Below are 24,991 nucleotides of genomic sequence, written 5' to 3' on the forward strand. Positions count from 1 at the left end.
TGCATAGCTGTAGACGAGGCACACATGATTCTGGAATGGTAATTGTTTCTATTATTTATACTGATGTTTAATACATATACACATGGCTGGTAGATTTAACACTTGAAAAATGGTGATTAAACAGTTACCTAATCCACCCCTGATCCAGGTCTCCAAGTCACCTCACCAACAAAATTTCACCTACTTGATTATAGCCATTCACTAAGCAAATATGAAGATATTCAATGAGTAAGATATGTGAAATACTCCAGAGTTTGGCAGTTATATCACCTATCTTGATTTTAAATTTGATCCTCAAACTGATCCTGGATCACATACTAATTCCAATTTCAATTTCAACTACTGAAATGCTTGGAAAATTTACATGTGTATTCCGTTTGATATTCTGAACAATTAACCCTTTGCATGCTGGGAAATTTGTCGTCTGCTAAAATGTTGTCTGCTAAATTTTTAAAATTAGCATTTTCTTCGATTTTTTTTTCAAAGAATACTATCAGAATAGCAAACAGTTTGGATCCTGATGAGACGCCACGTTTTGTGGCGTCTCATCTGGATCCAAACTGTTTGCAAAGGCCTTCAAATTCCGGTTCCAGCGCTCAAAGGGTTAATGAAGAACAATCTTTAATGAAGTATGACTGAGTTACGATAGTACTTGATCCCGATATAACTTTTGGCACTTGATCCTGTGAACATGGGGCCAGGTGATCACTTCAGGATGCATTTTTTTTTTAAACAACACACACAACTGAATAATATGTGTTTATTAATACATAAAATACATATATAAGTCCAAAAGAGGTATAATGATAAACACAATAATGACATCAATAATGCTGTACTTTTTTATAATGGTTTATGATTATGACAATGATGGTCAGCTGACAATCATTTGAGACACTGCATACAGTTTTCTGCTCAACAACTCTGAATTGACACTTGTAAGAACTACACAGTTTTTAAAATAAGTTAAAACAGGGTCATTATCCATATTTTTTTCACTGAAAATCTTTCATACTGAAAAGAGCAAAACCATGGGATAGTATTATGGACCTATGTCTCTGGCTCATTTAACCTGACAGATAATTGATTTCCAATCCTGTGCATTTTATGTCATGTTTTTCTTTCACAAATAAAAAACATTCAATAATACAAGTTGACATGAGGTGAGGTAGCAACAATTGTAAGATTGAATGACAAAAGTCTAAGTAACACATATTGAATTTCACTTAAATAATTCAAATAAGACAGGAAATTTTACTAATAACACTATTTGTACCTCAATTTCATCAATATCAAAACAGTTTTATCATATACATGTACTTATATTTATATACACGGAAAAGTACAACACAAATTTATTTATAATATTACGTTAAAATATTATTCACAGTTAGGCTAAGAAAATAAACGTGTCACTCATGACCAGAACAACCAAGACTCACACAACTTTTGTCACTAGTGGCTATTTTAAAACATTATAATGAATAAATCATGCAAAACAAGTTAAAAGCTACACAATTTTTAATAGTTAACACAAATTGAAAATAAATAAGGAAGTGTTTGCATATTTCTCATATCTAAACAAGAGATGTGTTTGTCAGAAACACAATGCCCCCTATTGCGCCGCTTTGAATCCATATCTTTGACCTTGAAGGATGACCTTGACCTTTCACCACTCAAAATGTGCAGCTCCATGAGATACAAAATGTACACATGCATGCCAAATATCAAGTTGCTACATGTATCTTCAATATTGCAAAAGTTATTGCAAAACTTTAACCTACGTTAAAGTTTTAGGTTAAAGTTTTGGGACAGAATGACAGACAGACAGACAGGTTAAAAACAATATACCCCCGATCATTCGATCCGGGGACATAAAAATGATTGCATGAACAAGACTGACATATGCTTCATCAATCACATATTACTATGAGTGAAGTAGACCACTCTCCATTGCACATATGTGCCCTCACAAAAAGATTTCTCCTTTTAAAATACTTAACCTGATAATACAAATGCCATACTAGTAACTAATGTTTTCCAACAATTTTGGGTAAAAATATCCAGTGGAGTAAGTTCATATGGTGACAACTATTCATAGAAAGTTCTCACTGTTTTTGCTTCTGATATTTGGGTAGAGAAAAAATGGATGTTATATAGTTAGATGAAAAGTAGAATTCTTGTCTTTTTACATAAATGTAATAACATGCATTCTTATGTGATGCCATGGTTATAGGTCCAGTAAATGCAATAAAACTTTTTTTCTGACATATTTTAGCAATCAGACTGTAAAAATTGTAAATGGTATGACAATTGATACGTATTTCTTCAACAATTAATATCAAAATATTGTGCATCTGGTAGAAGGAATTGCTGGTTGCTAAAATCAAACTTTTGATGGTCTGTGCTCAATATGTACACATGATTTATTTTACAGGTTACAAAACAATATTAATGTTCCATTAATATTAAGCGCCATAAACCATTTCTCAGACTTCAGGTGTGTTTTTTTATGTTGTTTTTTACACAATTTAATTTTCATGTGCACTTAAGTTAAAGAAGGATACAAAACTTTAGTGCAAATAGCAAAAAGCAAAAAAACCCACATTTTTTTCAATTTTGCAAAAATAAGTGTTGAAGATCTGACTACAAAAATCAATTTAACGAGTCCTTATTGGCATTAACAGCATCCCTTATTAGTCTTCATTGTCATCAAAAGCAAGCTTATTAACTGCTCTGGAGCTGTGCCTGATTATAAAGTCCTTTAATTTGTCTTTGTTCACAGCACCAATCACATTTGATGAAATTTTCTTGAAAGGATTCATTTGTCTACCCTTCTGATAGTTGAAAGGCCTTATTTTTCGAATTGCATCCCCTAATCTTGAAATATCTTCTGATATTGACTTTCTGGAGTGTCTATCTTTATGTGTCTTGCTTCCTTCTAGTCCATTTACCATTGCACTGATTACAGGTGCTGCCTTCGATATTCTTAGCATAGCTTTATCACTTTTTCCGGCTCCAAGTCCTCTAATTACGTGTTTGACAAGACGAATATTATTCTCCTGTTCCATGTCTGCTGGTTTGTTTTTTCCTGGTCGGCCTTTTCTGTTGACCAACAATCCCAGTTTCACTCTAGCACTTTCAAAGTCTGACAACAGGCATTCAGTTTTAGTAAGGAAGTTGACACACTCAATAGCATACTTTGATTTGTAGGATGACAATCCTACAAACAGTGGAATGAATCGTTTCATAAGAATTGTAATCATGTCTATATCACCTGATTTTATTGCATCATTGAACATGATAAAATCCATTGCAACTCTGACAATCCCAAGGCTGTATGAAAACACACCATCTTCTGCTTCGTCAGTTTTACAATCTTCAGGCACTCTTATGCGGACAGCTTCACCTGAAAGCCAAACAAAATTATTTTTACAATAGAAAAGCTGTCATCATAAACAAATAACTTAAAGATACAATTAGTTGTAATTTACCTCTGACTGATTAGACTGATATATGTTAAAAAAGCGAGTTTCCAATTAAAGGTTACACATACCAGGAAATAATATAATATTTTTGATAAAAAAAACAAAGAAAAATCAAGACGAGGCATTCAGTAAATGCACATGATCTGGATTGGATGTTTATTAGTGAGTTTTGTGAAACAAAGCCCAAATTAGGTCAAGGTCAAATATGGGTTTGAATTAAGAATTTATATTTAATTACCATTTATTATAAGATCAATGGTTTTCCCGACATCTTTTGAAGGCACCGTAACACAGTACAAATGGCCACTGCGCCGAAGGTATATTTTAGCATCTTTTGGAGCAGAGTATGGGCAGAACAGTGTATCCACCACTTTGGTCACTTGCTCCTGTAACCACTGCTTCTTCCCTTTGGTATTAGAAGTCTTCACTTCTTCCGGAACCAGAGACCCCAAGTCTGTCTTGCAATCAGCCCCCCATCTTTCACAAGCTAACTCTATCACAAGAGCTCTGAAAAGATGTAAAATAATTAACAAACAATAAAATAAAAGCTACAATGACAGGGCCTAAGACATTACTGTTAATTGTATTACTCTGAGCCATCACCAACTCTAACAACCCTGTGTTAGCCCTTATACTAAATGATGAAACCACTGTGTCAACATTTATTATGTTGAATCGCTGGTAATAGCAAATGGCAAACAACTACAGTCATGCATAACACTGAAGTGCCAATTTTCTATGTAAATCTCTTAATAGGCATTCAAAATATATTTCTATAATTTTGCTCAAGCAAGAACCAACACAGTTAACGGATTTTATGATGATAATGTTAATTTATAATGACAGCATATAAGTGTAGAAACCTAGTGATAGTAATGAGGAAGTCTTTGTGTGATTCATATCCATTAGCCTTAACTTGACCATTAACGTTTGTTCTATGAAGAATTGCTCTGTACTGGGCAAGTGATCCCTCTTCACGAGCTGTTTCTGGTATGTAGAAGGTTTTGATGATTTTCTGAAAATACATAACACACATTTTGTTTCATATCAGGGGACAGCAGTTTCGACAAGACTTCAGCAGAATAGGTTCTGATCTCTTGGCAAGGTTTACTAACATTCCTGTTCTCGTGTTCACTGCTACAGCTTCACCAGATGCTCAAAAGAAGATATGCGCAAGTCTTCAACTTAAAACTCCAAAGATAATAGCAATGAATCCTGATAGACCAAACATTAAATATATTAAAACTGAACGACCGTCTTCTTCAAACACACAAGACCATCTGGATGAGATCCTTACTCCTATGGCTGAACAGCTTATCAAAGAAAAACATCAATATCAACTTACTATCATGTACACGGACACATATGTAATAAGCTATGTCTATGCTTTCTTTGAGAAAAAAATGGGTGACCTTCAGTATGTGGGAGATGCCGTGCCGGAGAACAGACTTTTTGCTCAGTACCACCAAACATATACAGAAAAAATGAAACGACACATAGTCAAAGAGCTATGCAAAGAAAATTCGAAGATCAGACTCATATTTGCAACTGTAGCCCTTGGAATGGGACTAAATGCACCAAATATCAGAACTGTTATTCATTACAAGCCACCAACTTCCATCGAAAAGTACTTCCAGGAAACTGGCCGGGCCGGAAGGGATGGATTACCAAGTACGGCAGTTATGTATTATAACAATACTGACATACGAAGAAATCGACCAGGAATAGAGCGGCAAATGATACAATATTGCAAGAACAGTTCAAAATGCAGGAGACTATTAATGCTGGAATGTTTTGGATATTCAAAAAGTGAAAATATTGATAACAACTTGTGTTGTAGCATTTGTGATAAGAATCTTCAAACAACAGTTGACTAATACAAAACAAGAATTAGCCTATATGAAAACTGTCACTATAGAGATACCATTCACATACCTCTAACAAGTCTTGCTGAACATGAAATAGTTCTTCGATGACTGGAGACAACTGGTCAAACCTCTCTGTTCGACTGTGAGTACCAGATCTCAGAACGCGTGCCGAATCAAATGTTACCCGTGTCAGCTGATCACCACCCAGGGGAATACTGGCCATGTTGTTAAACTCATCACCTGAAAATAACCAAAACAAATAATTAATTGTTGCATTTTATTTGTTTCATAAAAATACTAATTTGTTTCAATGCACATTCTTGTAGTATTTTTAGTTGTTTATGTTTTCTTTACCGATATACAATATATTTGGTATGCCTGATGTTTAGGACACTGTGATTAAAGAATTTAAGTGTTATGTGCGTATTTTTCCGAATAATAGAGACACTTATAAATGGAGAAGACAATTAACTTTTTTCCTTGTTTTCGCTCTGTTATTGTATTCATAAATGAAAACTTTGAGCTTTATGTATATAAAACAAAAATGCTTAATATGTATGGTGTTTGTGAAACAGAAAGCCAGTAAAACATTTTCATTAGTATTAGCAATAATAAATACCATTTCTGACACCAATATTTTTGTAGAATGGGAATAGTGTATAACATAATGATGTATATTGTAACTGAAAAGAGTTTCAAACAGTTTATCAAGCAACTAAACTGTAATATGTTGCAACATATTAGGGAAAGATCTAGGATCCGATATGGTACAGGGTGCTGCATAAAAGGAGCAGGGTGGAAATTTGGACCAAAAATTTTCTTTTAGTTTGCTATATCCAGGGTACTCATTAGTCAAATGCATGTGATCAAGGGTTTAAAGCACATCTGCTGCATTTTTCATTAAATATTTGGGAAAATTAAATATTTTCATAATTTTTTGTTGGCCAGAACAGAGGGGCAGGAGGGAAGAACAAAAAAGGAGCAGGTTGCAGCACCCTCCTGTTTTACTTTAGATCTTTCCCTAGACATACATTGTATATAACTAAAGCAAAGCAAAAGTGTGGCCGTAACACATGCTTATTACGTCATATTTTACTAGTACGCGAAGCAGGAAAGTGTAAACATCGTTGAAAATTTTAAAAATCCATGTAAAGTATCTTATTTTTCAATTGACTTTAATGAAATAAAGACGAGACTTTTGAGCCGACACAAAAACCCCATAAAAACACAAACTGAAATTGATAAAAACGGACTATGTAAATATTTCAACAAAAGCATGACACGTTGTGCACATTTTCCTTCTTTCTGGGGGAATTTGTTTTCAAATTAGGGAAAAAATAAACCTTTGGGGTCAAATTTTCGGCCTCAAAAATATGCCCTGTAAAGAATATGGAAAAACAACAATAACATGAACTTGGAAACTGTGGTCTAACTCAAACTAAATACCTCTCCCAGCAGATGTATATAATGACTCTATGGTTCCTAATATAGTGTCCATTATCTGAACACAATTAGGTAATGACTTTGGGTCTTTCATGATCACCTAATTAAAAAAAATCCATGTAGCTTAGTTCTTAACTATTTACTAGTATATATATATATATATATATATATATATATATATATATATATATACAGTGCTCACTCTGGCCTTCAGAAAATAATAGCCATAATTTTTTTCCTTAAAAAATAATAGCCAAAACATACGTATGCGGACTTTTCCGCAAAACGGTACTGAAGGCAAAAAAAAAAGAAAAACAATGAATCTCATTTTATCTATGTTTTATGAAATGTATATCTATTGGTTTTAAGTTATAATATAAATATATACTTAAAAACAAGCATAATATCAGTGTGTCATTTTCTTATAAAATATTATCATGGCTTTACAATAAAGAATACATTCAATGTTGTGGGTGTGACTTAACAAACCATATCTAAGCTCCAGTTACATACACATAAGAATTAAGGGCAGAGGCCCCAACCCACCCAGAGCCCTGGGCTATACTATTTTTTATAGTTTTTCCAATTGCAATTTTTGGTGAATACAACTCGAAATATTATCAACCACACCTTCCGTATCACCGCATGTGTATTTGTCATTCTATTTTTGCTATTATGAACTTCGAAAATAAATCATAATCGACGAAAAAATACAGAATCCGAAAACGGTAATCCGAAAAATTGTACGCGTTTTGCACATGAAATATGCATAATATAAAATATTAATATGCATAATCTAAAATGTGCATATCGTTCGACTACTTTATCTCTTTATACGACGTTTGCCATCGGCCGCAATATTGTAGGCAGAGGCCAATATCAATTGTAAATGATTTATTCCATCAATTAACGTCACAGCGCGTGAGTTAAAATACACCACCTCAGTGTAATTCCAAACACGTGTTTGCTGGCCATGGAATATGCCGGGTCCCTTTGAATCGGAAAAACCAGGTTACCTGGTTAAAAATTGAAATCATTATGTTAAAGCAGACGACAACAGCGGTAATTACGGGGATAATTAGTTGATGGTGATTTAATAATTATTTCATCAAGCAATGTTCAACGTAATCTAATTGCAGAAAAAACGGCGTGAAAAACTAAACCAGCCGACAATATAAGCGGCGATTTCATGACGATTAAATAATAATTGGCGAAAATTTATCAAAGATCTAACAGTTACCGATAATTGGTAAAGCACGGGGAGATTAAAAACGTTTTTTCCGAAATATATCACTGCTGTCGGACACTGATTGAGAAAAACGCTCCAGGCCACAATGTCGCAAAAGTTATTGACGCGTGTATGACAATACACAGGGTCGAGTGTGTACACAGGTAATCTCGTTTATCGATTTTCCTGCTTGATGGCCCGATTTGCAGGCGTTTCGCATTCGCCGGACAACATTAAGAGGCAAATGTTTTTTGATACACAGGGTCGAGTGTGTACACAGGTAATCTCGTTTATCGATTTTTCCTGCTTGATGGCCCGATTTGCAGGCGTTTCGCATTCGCCGGACAACATGAAGAGGCAATTTGTTTTTTGATGTAGGAGGAAAAAATAATCGCCATTTTTTCTAGACAATTTTAAGAAATAATAGCCAGTTGGATAAAATAATCGCCATTGGCGATAATGTCTGGCAGCAGCGTGAGCACTGAATTATTATATATATATATATATATATATATATATATATATATTCTTTAGGAAAATATCTAGGACCACTTAAGTTATACAGGGTGCTGCTTAAGTGTTAACCTTTTAGTAAACACTTATTATTAGTAAATTCATTTGCATAAAAAGACAAGACTGTGTATTTTGGTGATTAGTTAACATGGCAACATAATTGGTGTATTTTTAACATGTCCATTATTCTGTTGCTACTTGATTATATTGTTAACAGGTATTTGATTAAAAGAATATTCCTATTTTAAAACAATTTTGCTTGTTGTTTGAATAATGTTTTAAGTGTGTTTTATTCTAGAAAGTGACCATTTTTCCTACCAAAAAGCTGTAGGGTTGGTCATTTTTGCAAACTACAATGTTTACAGAATCTCAATTAACCAAAAAGTCAAAATGTGATTTTTGACCACAAGACTGATTTTCCCAGCTGCGGTCACATATAATGAAGTTAATTGTCAAAATGTACAAAATTTTCATTTAGCCAATTCCATTATTCATTAAATCATATTTATTTGTCCTACTTACAAACATTGGATGAACTTGTGATGGTCTATCAACCACTTGTCTGTATTTATGGTCCACAAGACGAGGTGTTGCCGTAGAAAACATGGACAATGGCTGTATTTCTTCTACCAGTATCCGCATGACAAGCTGAGTACATCTTTTCCTACAAATAAAGAAAATCAAAGCGCTGAAGGCACTGAATTTGTTCGGCATTGCTGTTGTATAATCTTAGACGCAACTCAGTTTTCAAAATTATGTTATAGCTTTTTATATCGCAAGTTTGAAATGACCACAACCCATTCAAATTTATAAAGAGCTTGTCTTAAAGCACTGGTCAAGATGTGGGTTTTTTTCAAATCATTAATAAAAAGCTTTAAGCTTCATTTTAGGAAAACAGGGCTTAATGCATATGCATTAATTGTCATCCCAGTACCAGAAACTCTCTTTAAACAAAAAACACCACAATATCAGAAAGTGTCGTCCTCGATTAGCCTGTGCACATTGCACAGGCTAATCTGTGTGCACAGGCTAATCTTTTATGACATGCATTAAGCCCCGTTTTCCTTGAAAGCAGCCAATATGTACAGATTTCAATGACAAACACTAGACTGGCCAATGTTGTCTTACAAGCTGTTAAATACTTTTGAATACATACACACTTTGTAGTGTACCAGTGGAGACTATAAACAGGCAGATGCGGTGGATAGGCTAGGATCGTCAGCTTAATTTTACTGCAGTTATCCATACAGGTAGTGGTAACGGTTCCTAGCGTACTTAATGCAGACTGACTTGAAAAATTGTCTCTACATTATTTGTGAGCTAACACTCACATATAAAAAATGAACATTACCTTATGTAATTATCTGAATTGAAAATGTATTGCTGGATTACAAACAGAAAGGTTGCAATTCAATTAACATGGTTAACTGTTTCTTATTGTTCTTTTCTTCACTCACATGTTGTATTTGCGCTACTTTCAATCAAGTTGAGAAAATAAATGAATACCTTAATGCTTCATGTTCGTTTGAAGACAAAAAGAAGATGGTAGGGTCAGGTCCTTGGGCAGTTATCTGTTTCGGTTGTGTGCTCAGTCCTTGAAGATCTCTTGGGTCAAATCTGTCGATAAGGATCGACCAATGAGTGTAGTGAAAATCTCTGTTTCCACTACCAAGCCTGACCTGTGGAAAATAAATTCATATTGCTCCTGTTGAATGTACAGACTCTATCTGTTTTAATTGTTGTTTTCTCATTTTTTTATCAAAATTATTCTTATATATTAAATATATATTTATATATTAAATATTGTTAAAGTGCAACAAATAGTAAAACATTGATAAAATTATACAGCTTAATTAAAGTTACAAACATATTAACTTCCTAACCTGATAAGCTTTTATGTGCCCGTCAATGTTATCAACTGTGATTTTGATGGTTTTCCCAATAGCCAAAGCAGAAAGTACATCCCGACCATTTATTTGTCCAAGGTCATCCAACATTGGCAGCTTGCTTTTTGTAGGTATTGACATTCCCAGGTTGTGTAAAAACTCCATGAGCTGGAAATGAAATTTGAAATCTCAAGCATTGTTTGATATTTAACAACACTTAAAGCTGCACTCCATAAACTCTAAATCAATATGTTTGACATTGGCATAGGTTGCTTTGAACATAAATGATTTTTATTCAAACTAAAACTAATTTGTATTAACCAAAAAATGTATGTTTGAAAGTTCTAGGGTACATGTATGACTAATTGTACATATATGTCCGTTTTAAATTGGTAAGAGAAGAAATAGAAACCTTATCTACAATGTAGACTAGTAGTTTAATATATATATATTTATATAAAAAAGCCATCTATGGAGCGTGACTTTAAACTACAGATACATCACAGGCATTCATGATAACCATTGATTGAATCTTCATGCACATTACAATTATGTTTTAATACCGTCATTATGTGCACATTTTTGTATGAAATTATAACAGACATTTAAAAAAAGTTCACACAATAGTGTGAGCTGTTACAGCAAAATGGAAAGAACATGACTGCACATATAATACATTGTTAAATATGATATAAATTTATAATAAAGTACACATACATAATCCAGAATGTAAATGCCAACCATTTCACAGGCTTATAAACTAACATTTTGAATCCATTAGCCCAACATTTTTCTTTTAATCTGTTTGTGTAGTGGATATAGGAGTTATCTCTGAAATTTTACTAGCCCATCACACATTTTAGGGGCCATGGCTAATTTGGGCTAAAGCTAATTTATATCCCTGTTACAGTTAATGTTTTAAGGCCAGAATAAACATACTTACTCCATTCCCTGCATTATATCTTATACATGATGCAGCAACAGCTTTTTGAAAGGCAATCATGTGGTTGTTCCGTAAGTACATGCCAAGTGAATACATAGCTGCTATACCATGTTTTTTCTCTGGAACTGCAAGATCCATTGGGCAAGACAGGGTTATCAGAAACTGCAACACCTTCGGACATTTCAAGTGCATTTCTTTTACAATGTCACTGAAAAAGGTTTCAGGTTCTAGTTCTGACACCTTTGTCCTTAAAACACTTTTGTCTTTTGTTCCACAGATCCTGTTTAGTTCTCCAGATAGTCGTTGCAATAAACATAGATATAGTCTTTCATTTACAGAAGGGAGATCAAGAAGTTTTTCCAAAACAGTATTAACACTTACAGTGTCTTTTGATGATTGTTCAAATATTGTTATGACACTTTTCTTTTCGTTAACAGTAATTTCAGGAGGCATCAGTATTTTCTTCTTATGAAAACTGTATGGATTATTAAGATCTACATTTTGATTTACGGTTGTTGAATACAAATGGTCAAGGCTTTGTGTTTTTGTTTTGCTTGGTATACCAGAGTATGAATGATCAATGCTGCCTGATTTTGGACTAATAACTGAATCAATACATCTTGATGGAGATGGAGATGGCATCTTAAAAAGTGCCCTTGAACTTTTTCTAGATTTTACTGGTACAGTTGTGTCCTTGAACTTCTTAACTACTGGAGAAACAGAATGCATAATTAATCTCTTTGTTCTATCCTCACTCTTCTTTAGTTCTTTCATGTTCATTTGTAAATTCAACTTCATTTCTGATAGTTTGTCCAATATTTTCAAACATGTGTCACAAACCAACAGATTCTCATGTCCTACTTTCACAAGGTCTTCAATATTGCAGCCCAGACATTCAAACTGTTTTTTCAGTAGTATGGATCGCATAGCTACATTTCTTAAGTTTTTTAAATGTCCTTGAGATGAACGATTACAGGTTAGACAGGCCCTCACTGACTTTACTGGAGTTGCTGTTTCCATGGCTACAAAAGACAATAACATAGTATTAACAAAATCTGAGCATGACCTTTTCACAGGCTTGTGGTCTTCAAACTGGATATTAACCACCGCATGCCAAATCAAGTTTGTTAGATAAACTATATACAAATGATGTTTAAGCATACACTTAATACAGCATAGTTAAAGCAGGGCTTTTTCATGCTGATTTTATAGCCGTTATTCAGTCATATTCCCAATGGCAAAACATACCTTTTTTCCAAAATCCACTAAAAACATTCCCAATGGTGAATGGATAGTTTCAGTTTTCAAAGTATAGAAATAAAAAGATTTTCAGTGTAGAAAAAGGACTGGTAGGTTGAAATAACCATTTTTCTGATAGGGTTTCAGTTTCTATTTTATAACAATTAACTTAGAAATTTTACTAATAATATTTACCCAATTTAGGGTGAATTGACACTTCAATTCCCAATTTCAAGGGTATGGGTCATGTTCCCAAAGTAGGGTATACCTAAGGTAAAGGAATAAATCAACAAAGTTTAAGCAAGAAAGCTTTTGTATTATGCTTACAGGGGGATAAATGCAGCAAAAAGTTAACTGGAACTGATTGAATTAGTTATGTTTTGAAATGTGAATATGGATATAGGAGGCTTTATAATTTTCAAATAAACTTTTTGCTGATTGATAACAAATGCCATGACAATGTTTTGAAATACTAATTATATTATTATTATGTAAATGATTTTTAATAATTCTCTAAAGGGTGAACTTTAATTGGCTATTTTTGACAAATAACTGCATATGCTGTCTTGCCTAATCTGTTATCATACAAATAAATTTTACCCTTTATTTTTACATCTTCTCACATTAACACTAAATCCCGAAAGAATTATCGTGGTAAAAAAATTCAAAGTTTTTTGCCGGGTTATTCTAACCTGGTGGACTGACTGTACAATATCATACCACTTTCGGAGACTTACATGTAGTACCACATAAGAATATGTGTTCAAACCTATGAAAATGTGTAAATGCTTTAGTTTAGAATAAAGGTGTGATATACATGTTGAGCAATATAGCAACTCATTTTGCTGTAATAAATTATTTTACAATCTGAGAAAATAATTACTAGTACATGGGAAAACATCTTCAATTAGCATTAATGTGAAAATACTGAGCAAAGGCCTGGGATTGAACCCAGGACCTCCAGAGTGGTAGTCAGACACTTTAACCACGGCGCTAAAGATCTATCCCAACAACAAGGCTGTTGGAAGTGACCTTATTTCACTACACTCCTCCCCCTTTTTAATGTTTCAAGGCCCAGATTCGCCCGCTACAGCATGTCTTGCATCCGCATGGCCCTCCCAGACACCATTGAACAGCTCAGACCCATTCCCGCATTCACAGTTCTTTTTTGCCTCGTCGCCATTAATGTGAAAATACTGGGCTCAGGCCGGGGATTGAACCCACGACCTCCAGAGTGGTAGTCAGACACTCAAGAGCTAGCCCAACAGCAAGGCTGTTGGAAGTGACCTTATTTCACTACAGCTTTAATGTGTGTGGTTCATTGTTGTAAAATACTATATAACATTACTATGACATTGACACCGACAGTTAATGTAATATATCAAATAGCTTTTTATTGGTGATTTATCGTATTTCATCTAATTAAACTTACAGCCAAACAATGTATGCAACAATAAATAATAACTACAACTTACATGATTGTAACTGACAATCAGTATACTCATATATTGTTACCTTGAACGTTGACAAACTGAGATGATGTCAATCGGCAGCCATGTTGAAAAAGTAGTGCTACCCACAATTCCTTTCGCGATAGTACACAGGTCAGTCAGTAAGACCGGTGTGTACACAATGCTTTCCCTTGTCAATGTAGATCCGATAGGTGGCTCTGTAAGAGAGCGTTTTCCTCGTGGCCGAGTTAATCCGTTCAGTCATTCAGCGTTGGGATTGACTGATCGATACACACGTTATTTTTTCACTACGTTAACTTGGTTTTTGAACATAACCACGCGGTCTAGCGATGATTGTTCTTTTCTTGAAAAATTGGACTCGAATAGCTTAATTATGGAACTTTTAAGTAGAAGTGCGTGAGCAGAAAATAGGATCATCAGCCGAGTCGAAACAGTCGTGAATAAGAAAGCACTTCAAAAGCCGTCAGCTGCCGTTACTTCCGGAAGCTTGCAACGTGGCGGAAACACTACATGAAGGGAAATGCAAAAGACGGAAATGGTCCCTGTTTCGCTTGTGCAAAAATCACACACAAAATCGAATACAACTGTCTGTACACCCGGCGGCTCCCGCAGCCGGACGTCCCTACCAAACAGTAGCCACAGCTCGCAGAATCCCGTTACAACAGATATAGATTTAAAAGATGAGTATTCATTGTTTACTGGTATCTTTGCTTACAGTCAGGACATATTTCATGACAGCTATATTGAGTACGAACAAAGCCATAAAGAAATACTGATTACACGAAAGTTGAAAAATCAATTTAAGTTTTGGAAAGATATTGGATCTAACTGATTCATTTTAGACGTTATTTAAAATATATAAAAATCCGTTCAAAAAGATTGTTGGATGATTAATTTTGATATAACGCCTGCATATCATTTTGTGGATATTGTTCAGCCATACACATACCTACACATTATTTAGGTATTGGTTGAGAAGATTGATCAGATGATGACATTGGCATCGTAAAGACATAAAATAATTATGTCATGAGAAATTAAGTCAGATTTGTTGTTATCCCGCTTGATGCCCAAATTTGACAAATCATGCTTATAATGGGGTGTAAAGCCGATTAAATTTTACAGACGCTAAGATTATTTAAAAATTTTGAACTATGTCTATGTGCTAAACAATTGCTAGGTTTGTGCGTCAAATTATATCTATGGGTATTAATCTCGGGACGGTATCTCAAATTATCACTACGTGTTTAAACATAGACATACATAAAGCCAAACTTTGGAACTTTTACATTAATACGTCTGAAGAAAGTAAGGTTCAACTTTCGATTTGGAAAGAACATTTACAAAGTTTAAATGTACGATCATTCGCAGTAAGCCATGGCTGTAATAGAATTGACGCTAGCAGCACTGGTTTAGCAGGATATGAGCTTGAAATGCCCAGCGGTGTAGTGCATAACACGTGGTCGCCGTCGGAAGCGGCAAAATCCTCCGCATGGAGAGAATTTTGTGCTGTTTACAGAGTTCTGTTATCGCTTGAGCACGTGCTTGGTTTTTTGAATGCGTGTTCTTAAGTTGAACTTTTTATCAACACGAAATGTGTGTTAATAATTGAATATCTGTTCTTTCAGAGTCATGAAGATGATAAAACGCGCTTCCTGAAATCTTGGTGGGAGAGGTTTTATTGCTGCCGGAGCTACTAAATGAATCATGATCTATTAAATCGTCATGTGTTATTTACCGAGGGAGGTTATTTCGGTTATCATAATAACTATATCATGATAAAGGCGCTTGCCTAAATGACTTATGCTGTTTGTTAAACTTAACCCTCTATTCAAAGGAGGGAGATTACTCGTTAATGAGTATGCGCTGAGTCGTACAGCGGTTATCGCGCATGTCTTATAGAAGCCGCTGTGGATTGTTAAACACGAGATGTGGAAACGTGCGTGTAAGCGCTGTACGATGTGTCGGTATAGGCTGTCGTGTTAGTTATATTTATTTATCGACGTATAGTGTGAAATGTTGTGTAACGCGTTATAACAAGTTTATAGTGAAATATAAGCGATTTCTATTGGTCAGGTTTTGCACGAGGAAATCGTGATAAAGTTTTAGGTTGTGTGTAGTAATTCTCCCATAGGCTCTCACTTCGTTAACATCTATTTTATATTACATAATTATTTTGTTTGTATGTTTTTTCACGAAAGGACAATTTTGTGATATTGATAAAACATGTCAACAATGTATGTTAAAGACGAGATACATAATTTACATGTACTGAATGAGGCCCAACATTGTTTGTGATCTGAGAAGGGTATTGGTTCCGGACATTTTACAATGGGATTTACATGGTTTTCTATAAAGAATACTAAACATTTGCGATATAGAAACAGCTGATTATTTGTGGATTTCTCTAAAATTAGAGGTTTCAGGAGGTGATGAAGGCACCTAGACACCGGTCTTGAGCCATGGGTCCTCATACGTCCCCCTGCCATTAAAGGGGCTTGTTCACACTTAAATTGCATTTTTTGAAGTTTTTCATTTAATGCTTTAAATTCATAAATTTAAACATCGCAAATAACGTGCTCCAGTATAAAACAAAAATAAAGTTAAAATAAGAAAGAAAAAAGTAAGCCGCACCAAGGCTCGAACCACTGACCCTTGGATCGGTTTTTTCCCCGACTAAATATAGATTTTAAATGTAAATTTAAATATAAACACGCATTGTGACAACAACAACAACAACAAATATGGCGGAATCTGTATTGTCAAACACGGAAGAAGAAGGTAAAATATGTTTTTTATTGTAAAACTCAATAGTGCGTATGATTTTCTTTTTATAAAAGTAGATTAAAATAGTATAACTGATCAAATGATTCGTTTTCGTTACATAAGTATATGCATATACATCACAGAACGCGTAAATACTGATTCTCTCGTTTACACTTGAGTTACAGACAGAGACTAAAATTAAAAGCCAAGTTGAATACAGAATTAACTTTAGTATTCGCGCAAATAAATGTGTATTTCAACAGTACATTGTATTTTGAATAAATCAAATACAGGTCTTCTGAAATGCATGTATCATTATATTTGTAAAAGCCAAGAATATTCTGGATATTCCTCTTTTTTCAATTGTTTTGAATATCCTCAAGATTTGATTTCCTTAATGTTGAAGAAAACTTATTAGATAATAATACCACATATTTACAACTCACTTTTTTAATAGAGACCATAAATAGTTTTAAAAAGTGGTTTAAATTGTGTATTTACTTTTTCAATAGGATACAACCATAATTAAACCAAGAAGTTTATGAAGAAGGGATCACTGGAATTTGTCACTTTGGTACAAGAAACAGAAAAGGTATACTTATTTAGCTGCATTTTTTTTCTGTTGATTTCATTTGAGAATATTGAAATAATTTGTAGATAATGTTTTCAGATATTCAGGCAAGTTGAGATTTCATTAAAATTTTTTTATGTCATTTCACAATATTCTTGAATGGGAACAGAAAAAAAAGTTCAACGCACTAATTGTTGATATATAAAACAAAGTCTTTGTATGTAAAACTGTGTTGCTACATGAGCAAAGAATTTAAAAAATGATCCTACACTACACTAGGTGAATATTGAAATTTTACAAAAAAATCTGACAGGAATGTTAAAAAATGGTGTCATGAAAAATAAAAAATTCTATATGTACATGTAGCTACATCTTGTGTCAAATTCTTAGCTTTATGTTCAAAACATTTATTGTTAAATCCAAAATGTCTTTTCAAGGATATCATAGACCACCTTACTTATACGGAAGCATAGGAGCTGTTGAAGGAGCCAGACAGTCAACAGTTATCACTGACAGCCTGTCCTGGCCCAGCTGGGACCATCCTCAAGCTAACCATGATGATGTGTTTGCAAGAATTGTCCATTTGGTAGAACATGATGAAGAAGAGCTTTGTTGTGGCATGGCCTGACAATACTGTACAAGCCAGAGACCAGTATGTTTACTGTTGTTGAATATGACCCATTTTTCATGTTTATTTTTCTGTGGGCCTGTTTAACAGAATTAATAATGCACTTTATCTATTTCAAATATGTTATTTTTCTGTGGACTGTTAAACGGAATTATTAATGCATTTTATCTATATCAAATATTTTATTTGTCTGTGGGCCTGTTTAACCGAATTAGTAATGCATTTTATCTTTATCAAATATTGTTGCTTGTAATATGAATATAGAACACGTAAAACTAGATAGATAGATAGATAGATTTAGCAAGGGGTTTTGAGTTTTTTATGTGTTCATATTTTTCAGAAAAAGGGTTAAGTGGTGACTGATCCTCTCACCCTCATTATCCAGGAAACGTTTCAGAACAACGTGTTGGCACTGAAGATGTGGAGGACACAGATTGATCACAGTACATCCTTTGGATACATGAACACCTTCAACGGGACGACAACAAAACTGTACCTGCCTTTTTTTTGAAAAGAAGTAGTTAATAAAATTATTGTTAACAGCTTTTTTAGTCTTGTTGTTTAAGAATGCTTGCAACATTTAAGTGGATAAACGGTTGTTTTAAATTTGAAGCTTCAGTAATGCATTCTTTATTAAATGATGTAATCTTATTTCTTTCAATATAGTGTAAGTAATAAGAACATAATTATCCTTTGTATACAAAATGAAAACCAAGTTTACTGTTCTATTAATCATTATTTATTTATCTTGTTCTTTTGTCAGAAATATTACAGGGGCATACATACAGTATTCCTTAAATAAAAGGGGCAGTTCTTAGAAAATTAACATGTATTTTAGTAATGCATATTCAAACTTTTTCCACATTTATAACCAGCAACAATATGTAAGTATTATAATGTAACACAAATTAATACTATGAATTTACTACTGATTTTGCCGTGCCTGTCATCAAATAAACATGTTTTACTGAAAGTTTCTTAAAAGATGTTATGTGGAAGACTTAATTAATCATTTAATAAATATTTGAGCCTCGCTCTTGGAAAAGGGGGTTTAATGCATGTACTTAAGGTTTTCCAAGATTAGGCTGTGCAGACTGCACAGGCTAATCAGGGGCAACACTTTCCGCCTTATCTGGATTTTCTCTCTCCCTTTCAACAAAAAATACAATAAGGCATCAATTGTCTGCCTGATTGGTATGATCAGCACATGTTAATCTCGTACGACAATTTATGCACATGCATTAAGCCCCATTTTCCCAGGGCAAGGCTCACCTATTTAGGTTTTAGCTGTCTATATGCTCTTTAACTTTTGAATCATGATGCAGTTTCATATAATAATCAGGGATCATATTTTCCCGCAACATCAATCGGTCCGGATATAAATGGGGAAAAGTATCCGAAAATGTGTGTCCGAAATCATGACAAATTACGTTAAAATATATACCATTGATTTTGCCAATCATGAAGGTGGTATAATACATGTACAAGTAAAATTTCCTTCGGCATTTTTTTAAACGGAACGAGTTTTACTGGCTTTATCATTTGGTATTTCATTGTTGTTTCGTGTGATGTTTTAACAGACTTTTTTCATCGTTGTCAATATTATTAATCTGTGTAAGTCGATGTTTTTAATTGTTGTTGACTCGATAATATCTTACCAACATGCACTGAACCAAACAAATGTCTGTGCGTAGGTTGGCTACTGACAACAACAAACCAAATAATTAAGAAATAATTTGTTGTCAAATAACCCACGTACGATAGTTAAGATGAGTATGGATTTAATCACGAGAGCGAAGCATTTGAAACCACGCATCTGATTTTCCGGTCGTGAGTTATTCAACAACAAAGTATTAAGTACACGAATTATTTTGATTCTAACACGGTTTTACTAAAGATTTATTCAATGTTTATTATTTTTCTTGTGTACTATTTTATGTGAAGTAAATAAAAATAACTTTCGGCTGTTCTGTTGATCAGATCCGCGACTTTCATGCATAATTACATTACCGGATTATTACGCTGGTGGAAAATGTATCGGCATGTTTTGTTTAGTTACAGCGCGTGCATTCAGACGCGTCTTTTCGGATGCGTCTTTAATCCGCTGTTCACGAGTTTTTGATTCTTGGTCTGACGTGCAATAAACCGGCCCTGACCGGTTTAGAGACTGCAGCGAATGGTTTATCACACCTACTTGAGAAAAGAATGTCATTAGGGTGTGTTAGCATGTACACTGTGTAATCGATTTCATGACATGGCAATTTTAATAGCAAACAGAATCGGACCGACTGTTTGGGATTTTCAATCGGTCTTTCATGACCCCAATCGGTCTAGGACCGTCAAAACCGAAAAAAATATGATCCCTGATAATAATGTATTATGAGTCGTTTTTAATTGATGCATATTCTTTTGTTCAGTGTTGAACTCAACATGTATTATAATAAGGTGTTCACTTAACATTCTTGCAGTAATGTTTTGCTGTGTAATATACATGTAATAATAAATCAAAATTGAACAACTAGCTTCTTATTTCTTCATGTTATTTATTAAAACATTTTAAACCAAAACAACAAAATCCATATCATAATGAACACAAAACATAATACTCTATACTGAGTATTCATGAAACAAAACTATAATTGATAACATTTTGAATAAATGTTTCCAACTTTCAACATTTGACAGATCAAATTATTTCTGAATTCCACCAATTTTTTATTTATGGATAAACAGCACTTTATCATCTTTATGACAGTTTATGTAAGGCTATTACAATAAATGGTTGTTTATAGACTGATAAACAATGGAAAACAATACATAATCTATATATAGCATTGTGCTTTGATGTCATTATTAATGGAACATAAACAAATGTGGTGTGCAGCACGCACTCAACATTGACTATGGTAACTTATACCTAAAAGAGTCAATAATTCCTTTTCATAGTCTTTACTTGTGACAAAAAATCAGGAAAATGCTGAGCCCAGTGTTTATTTATTTATTTGCCAGACAAGGTTTTCACAAATTCTTCTGTTTCAGAGTGACCTATGATCAAATACTTTGGATCCTCTATTGTAATAACAAAACAATTAATTCACCATGTTTGATCATGGGTCTCCCATAAAAAACTTAACACAAATCATGATACATAACACCTATAAGAGTCAACAATTTCTGTTAATGGTCTTGACTTGTTACAAAAAAATCTGGAACTTGGCCCATTGTTTATGTAGTTATTTGCCAGACAAGTTTTTTACTTATTCTTCTTTTTCAGAGTAATCTATGATTGAATACTTTGGATCCTATATTTTTATAACAAAACAATTAACAAAATTCACAATACCGTACACACTTAAAACTCAAATACATATTCTCATGGCATTTCAGGGCACTTGTATGCTATGTTCATCAGTATTTTATCAATGATATTTCTGCCCTATGTTTATAAGCAGTTCACTTATTAAAATCACATTTTATCACCATGATGATTACAGGACAGTCGACCATAATGTCACACATTTGGTCACGCCTTCATATTACACAAATAAATTCAAGCATCATTTCAAATACTAAAGTCATCTTCTGACTGAAAAAACAGCAAGGGTCACACATGCACTTTTATACTCAATGGTATACATCCTATAAAACCATGCTGCCAAATTCACACAACATGTTCCTACCCATAATCAGTTATCATTGATTTCAGCTTTGTCAATTTTTTAATTCATAATAATGGTATGTTGAAGTTAGTTAAAACAACATAGTTACATACACCATGTACCAATTTGTATGAGTAAATCTTCATATTGTTTCTGGGTTGCTTGCCCTTGACCTATTGGATATTGCAGCTCCTCATTAGCCGCAGGTGGATATATAAGGGGCAATTGTAGAGGCAATCAGCTTTGGATAAGCTGAATCAAAAAGGAACTTTGATCGAAGGGTTTTTTCCTTGATGATCTCTGTGTACTCAGTGCATGTACGTGTATCCCTTCTTTTCATTGATTGGCACCACCGTCCAATTGTTGGCTGCCTTCAATTTACTCTGAAATAACATATAAGCATATTTGTAATTTTGAAATGTACACTAAAACTTATCATGAAATTTGTTTGCTATTTTAAACATTATTTTATTCATATCATGCCAATCAGGTAACATACCAATACTTTTTTGGGCTACTTGATTCACCAGAATTAACTTATGAACCTACCAATACTTTTCTGGGCTACTTGATTCACCAGTATTAACTTATGAACCTACCAATACTTTTCTGGGCTACCTGATTCACCAGTATTAACTTATGAACCTACCAATACTTTTCTGGGCTACTTGATTCACCAGTATTAACTTATGAACCTATCAATACTTTTCTGGGCTACTTGATTCACCAGTATAAACTTATGAACCTACCAATACTTTTCTTGGCTTCTTGATTCACCAGTATGAGCTTATTATATGATGAAGTTATCATACTTGAGTCACTAACTGACAATTACTGTACAACTAGAGATTGGAGGAGAATGGCATTCAAATAATTTCATGACCAATCACCATGCAAGTTATCTGAACGGTTCAGAAAACAAACCAGCTATCGGATATCCTCTGGTTTTCATAACATAAAAAGTTTCTGGTAAAAAAATGATAAAGCAATTATATTACCAATGAACTTTAGGAAGCACATAGAATCTTATTGAATATAAATATATTATTTTATCAATTAAAATATGCTAAGACATGGTTGTTTGCATACTCTAAGTAAGCTGTTATCTCTCCAATTCCTGACACATGACCAGGTGTGGTACTTCCTTGTGACACAAATGACAGGCCAGGACCTGGCGGGGGCTGATGACCGTGCATAGGTGAAGAGTTTGTTGTTCTAACATTATGCTGAACAGTCAAACTTGCAATAGTTTGGCCGGCACGTCTTCCTAAATACCTTAAAAAGAAGGTTTGTATTAGATTATAAAATTGATCACATATCAATTTAAAGAAAAAACAAAATTGATGTTAAAATCAGGGAATAAACTGTGTAATCATATAATCATATCATGATAATTTATTACATAATATAACATATACATTTGCATACCAGTATATTTTATAATATATAAATAAATCATTCATAATTCATCATTTATCATTAATTTCATGCTTCATTTGACTCGTGTTGGAGTGTTCCTTATAAGTTATAACGAATTCATTAAATTGATACGAACATCTTGGCATAGGCGCATAAAGGCTTATTTTAAAACGCGCAATGAACAAATTATGTTATCAGTGCGTATCTGGTTTCGTTGGAGAGTAAAATATGCATACAATAAAACGAAATACCTATCCAAACTTTTGCTAAAATTCCTTTGTAAACAGGCAACACTTGCCAAAAACTAAACGTAGCTTCTAAAATATGACTTACAATTCGTGTGTTTAAGCCATTACCCTGTCTTCGTCTCTTCCAACGATACTCCTATGGTTCTGCAAACACTCAGTCTTGTCGCCAAGATTGAATAAATTCGAGCGATGTCGCTGGCTCCGGCTTTTGTTTCTCTTTTTTATATTTTCGATCACAGAAATGAGATGCATTGTTTGTAAACCAAAAGCGGATAAGCGCAGCGCGCATGCGCAGGCTGCATTCTGGTATACTAGTTGGGATCCCATTCACAATTTCTGACTAAAAATAACTGATTTCGCGTCTGAGACGCTTTATAATTTTTAGGTTTTCAAATCGTCAAAAGTTGCATTTAATGGAAATTTTAGAGCATGGAAACAATTTGGTATTTTTTTTTAAAGCAAATATCATAACTACAATGAAAATTTGCAAATCCGAAACAATTTTTTTCAATTTTGTCAATTTATCAAAGTGTGAACAAGCCCCTTTAAAAGAAAAATGAAAAATGAGCAGTGGGGTTGCGTATCCCGCTCGCGGTTAAACCTGAATCGTTCGTTACCACCGATTATTGTTTGGGGTGTACATGAAGTCATGTGCACTTCTCTTAATTTGTGATAATGGATAAATCTTGTAATTATCGCAGCTGCTGTTAATAAAACTAATGTTTCACTTTATGTACTTGTCGCAAATTGGCGTGGTGGATGGGCATAGGGGGGCGTCCCCTGTAAGCTTTTGGCATCGGCGGCGGACGGGCGGTTGTGAGGGCCGTGGCGTCCTTGGGCTTGTGCTTTTGAATTGTGTAGTTAAAAGTGTGCAATTGTATGATTTTAAGTTTAGGCTTGACGTCTGATGGGTATTTATAATATATAATTATTCGCATGCAACGCATGTGCATGTTTAATGATACGTATAACGACGTGTTTTTACAGAATGGTCATTCTTGATCTGATATGGGTTAACAAACACGCATGTTAAAAACGAGGTTTTGATTTTAATTTTGATGTTTTTTAAAGATTGTGAATCACCTTTTGATTTACGACTTGGTAGATATGTGTAAGAAGCTGCACATAAAAACAGCAAATTATTGACCACTGTTGTGTAATGAAAATGGTCTGGTTATATCATTTGTTCAAGATTTTGTAGTTTTGCCTTCCAACACAGAATTCTATACACCATGTAGAAATGGTGTGGGCATCTTTGGAAATGTGGATCTTAAATTTCGCATGTTAGCTTTATCAAAAGAGTTTGTGTTAATGGGAATGCAGTTTGAACGTATGTTCACATGAATGACGTATTCACAAGCCGGTATCGGCGATGGTTTATTATCAGTGTGATATGAGGTTTCTTATTATTGTATATCAAGTTAATAATGTAGAGTAGCTCAGACAGAAAACAAGTATTTGTCCTATAACACACTTAGAGAATTGCTGTAAATTGGCATTTAAACCGCATGTTCAAGACATTAGCAAATATTGCGTTCACTCTTTTATAGCTGGTTGCGCAATTCCTGCGGCTAATAATGGCATTCGTGACATGCTGTTTAAACTTAACGGTAGATGGCC

General features: G+C 34.0%; 1 protein-coding gene and 2 long non-coding RNA genes across 3 annotated transcripts; 1 reads left to right on the forward strand and 2 right to left on the reverse strand.

Moving 5' to 3' along the window:
- Positions 1 to 744: 744 nt before the first annotated feature.
- LOC127843974 (uncharacterized) lies at positions 745 to 14,212 on the reverse strand. Its single transcript, XM_052373900.1, has 10 exons — positions 14,124 to 14,212; positions 11,370 to 12,391; positions 10,424 to 10,594; positions 10,047 to 10,219; positions 9,063 to 9,204; positions 6,803 to 6,899; positions 5,424 to 5,596; positions 4,352 to 4,503; positions 3,727 to 3,995; positions 745 to 3,409 (listed from the first exon to the last, which is right to left on the reverse strand). The coding sequence occupies exons 2-10, from the start codon at positions 12,387 to 12,389 to the stop codon at positions 2,697 to 2,699; spliced, it is 2,910 nt and encodes a 969-aa protein (XP_052229860.1). The 5' UTR covers positions 12,390 to 12,391; positions 14,124 to 14,212; the 3' UTR covers positions 745 to 2,696.
- Positions 14,213 to 16,792: 2,580 nt separating this feature from the next.
- Positions 16,793 to 20,566, forward strand: LOC127844016 (uncharacterized). Its single transcript, XR_008032512.1, has 4 exons — positions 16,793 to 16,861; positions 17,359 to 17,438; positions 17,855 to 18,069; positions 18,386 to 20,566. It is a non-coding gene; the product is annotated as an uncharacterized LOC127844016 (long non-coding RNA).
- A 344-nt stretch (positions 20,567 to 20,910) lies between these two features.
- LOC127844012 (uncharacterized) lies at positions 20,911 to 23,669 on the reverse strand. The gene is made up of 3 exons (XR_008032506.1): positions 23,457 to 23,669; positions 22,794 to 22,979; positions 20,911 to 22,087 (listed from the first exon to the last, which is right to left on the reverse strand). It is a non-coding gene; the product is annotated as an uncharacterized LOC127844012 (long non-coding RNA).
- Between the last annotated feature and the right edge of the window lie 1,322 nt (positions 23,670 to 24,991).

This window comes from Dreissena polymorpha, chromosome 9 (assembly GCF_020536995.1).
Source record: "Dreissena polymorpha isolate Duluth1 chromosome 9, UMN_Dpol_1.0, whole genome shotgun sequence".
Lineage (NCBI taxonomy): Eukaryota > Metazoa > Mollusca > Bivalvia > Myida > Dreissenidae > Dreissena > Dreissena polymorpha.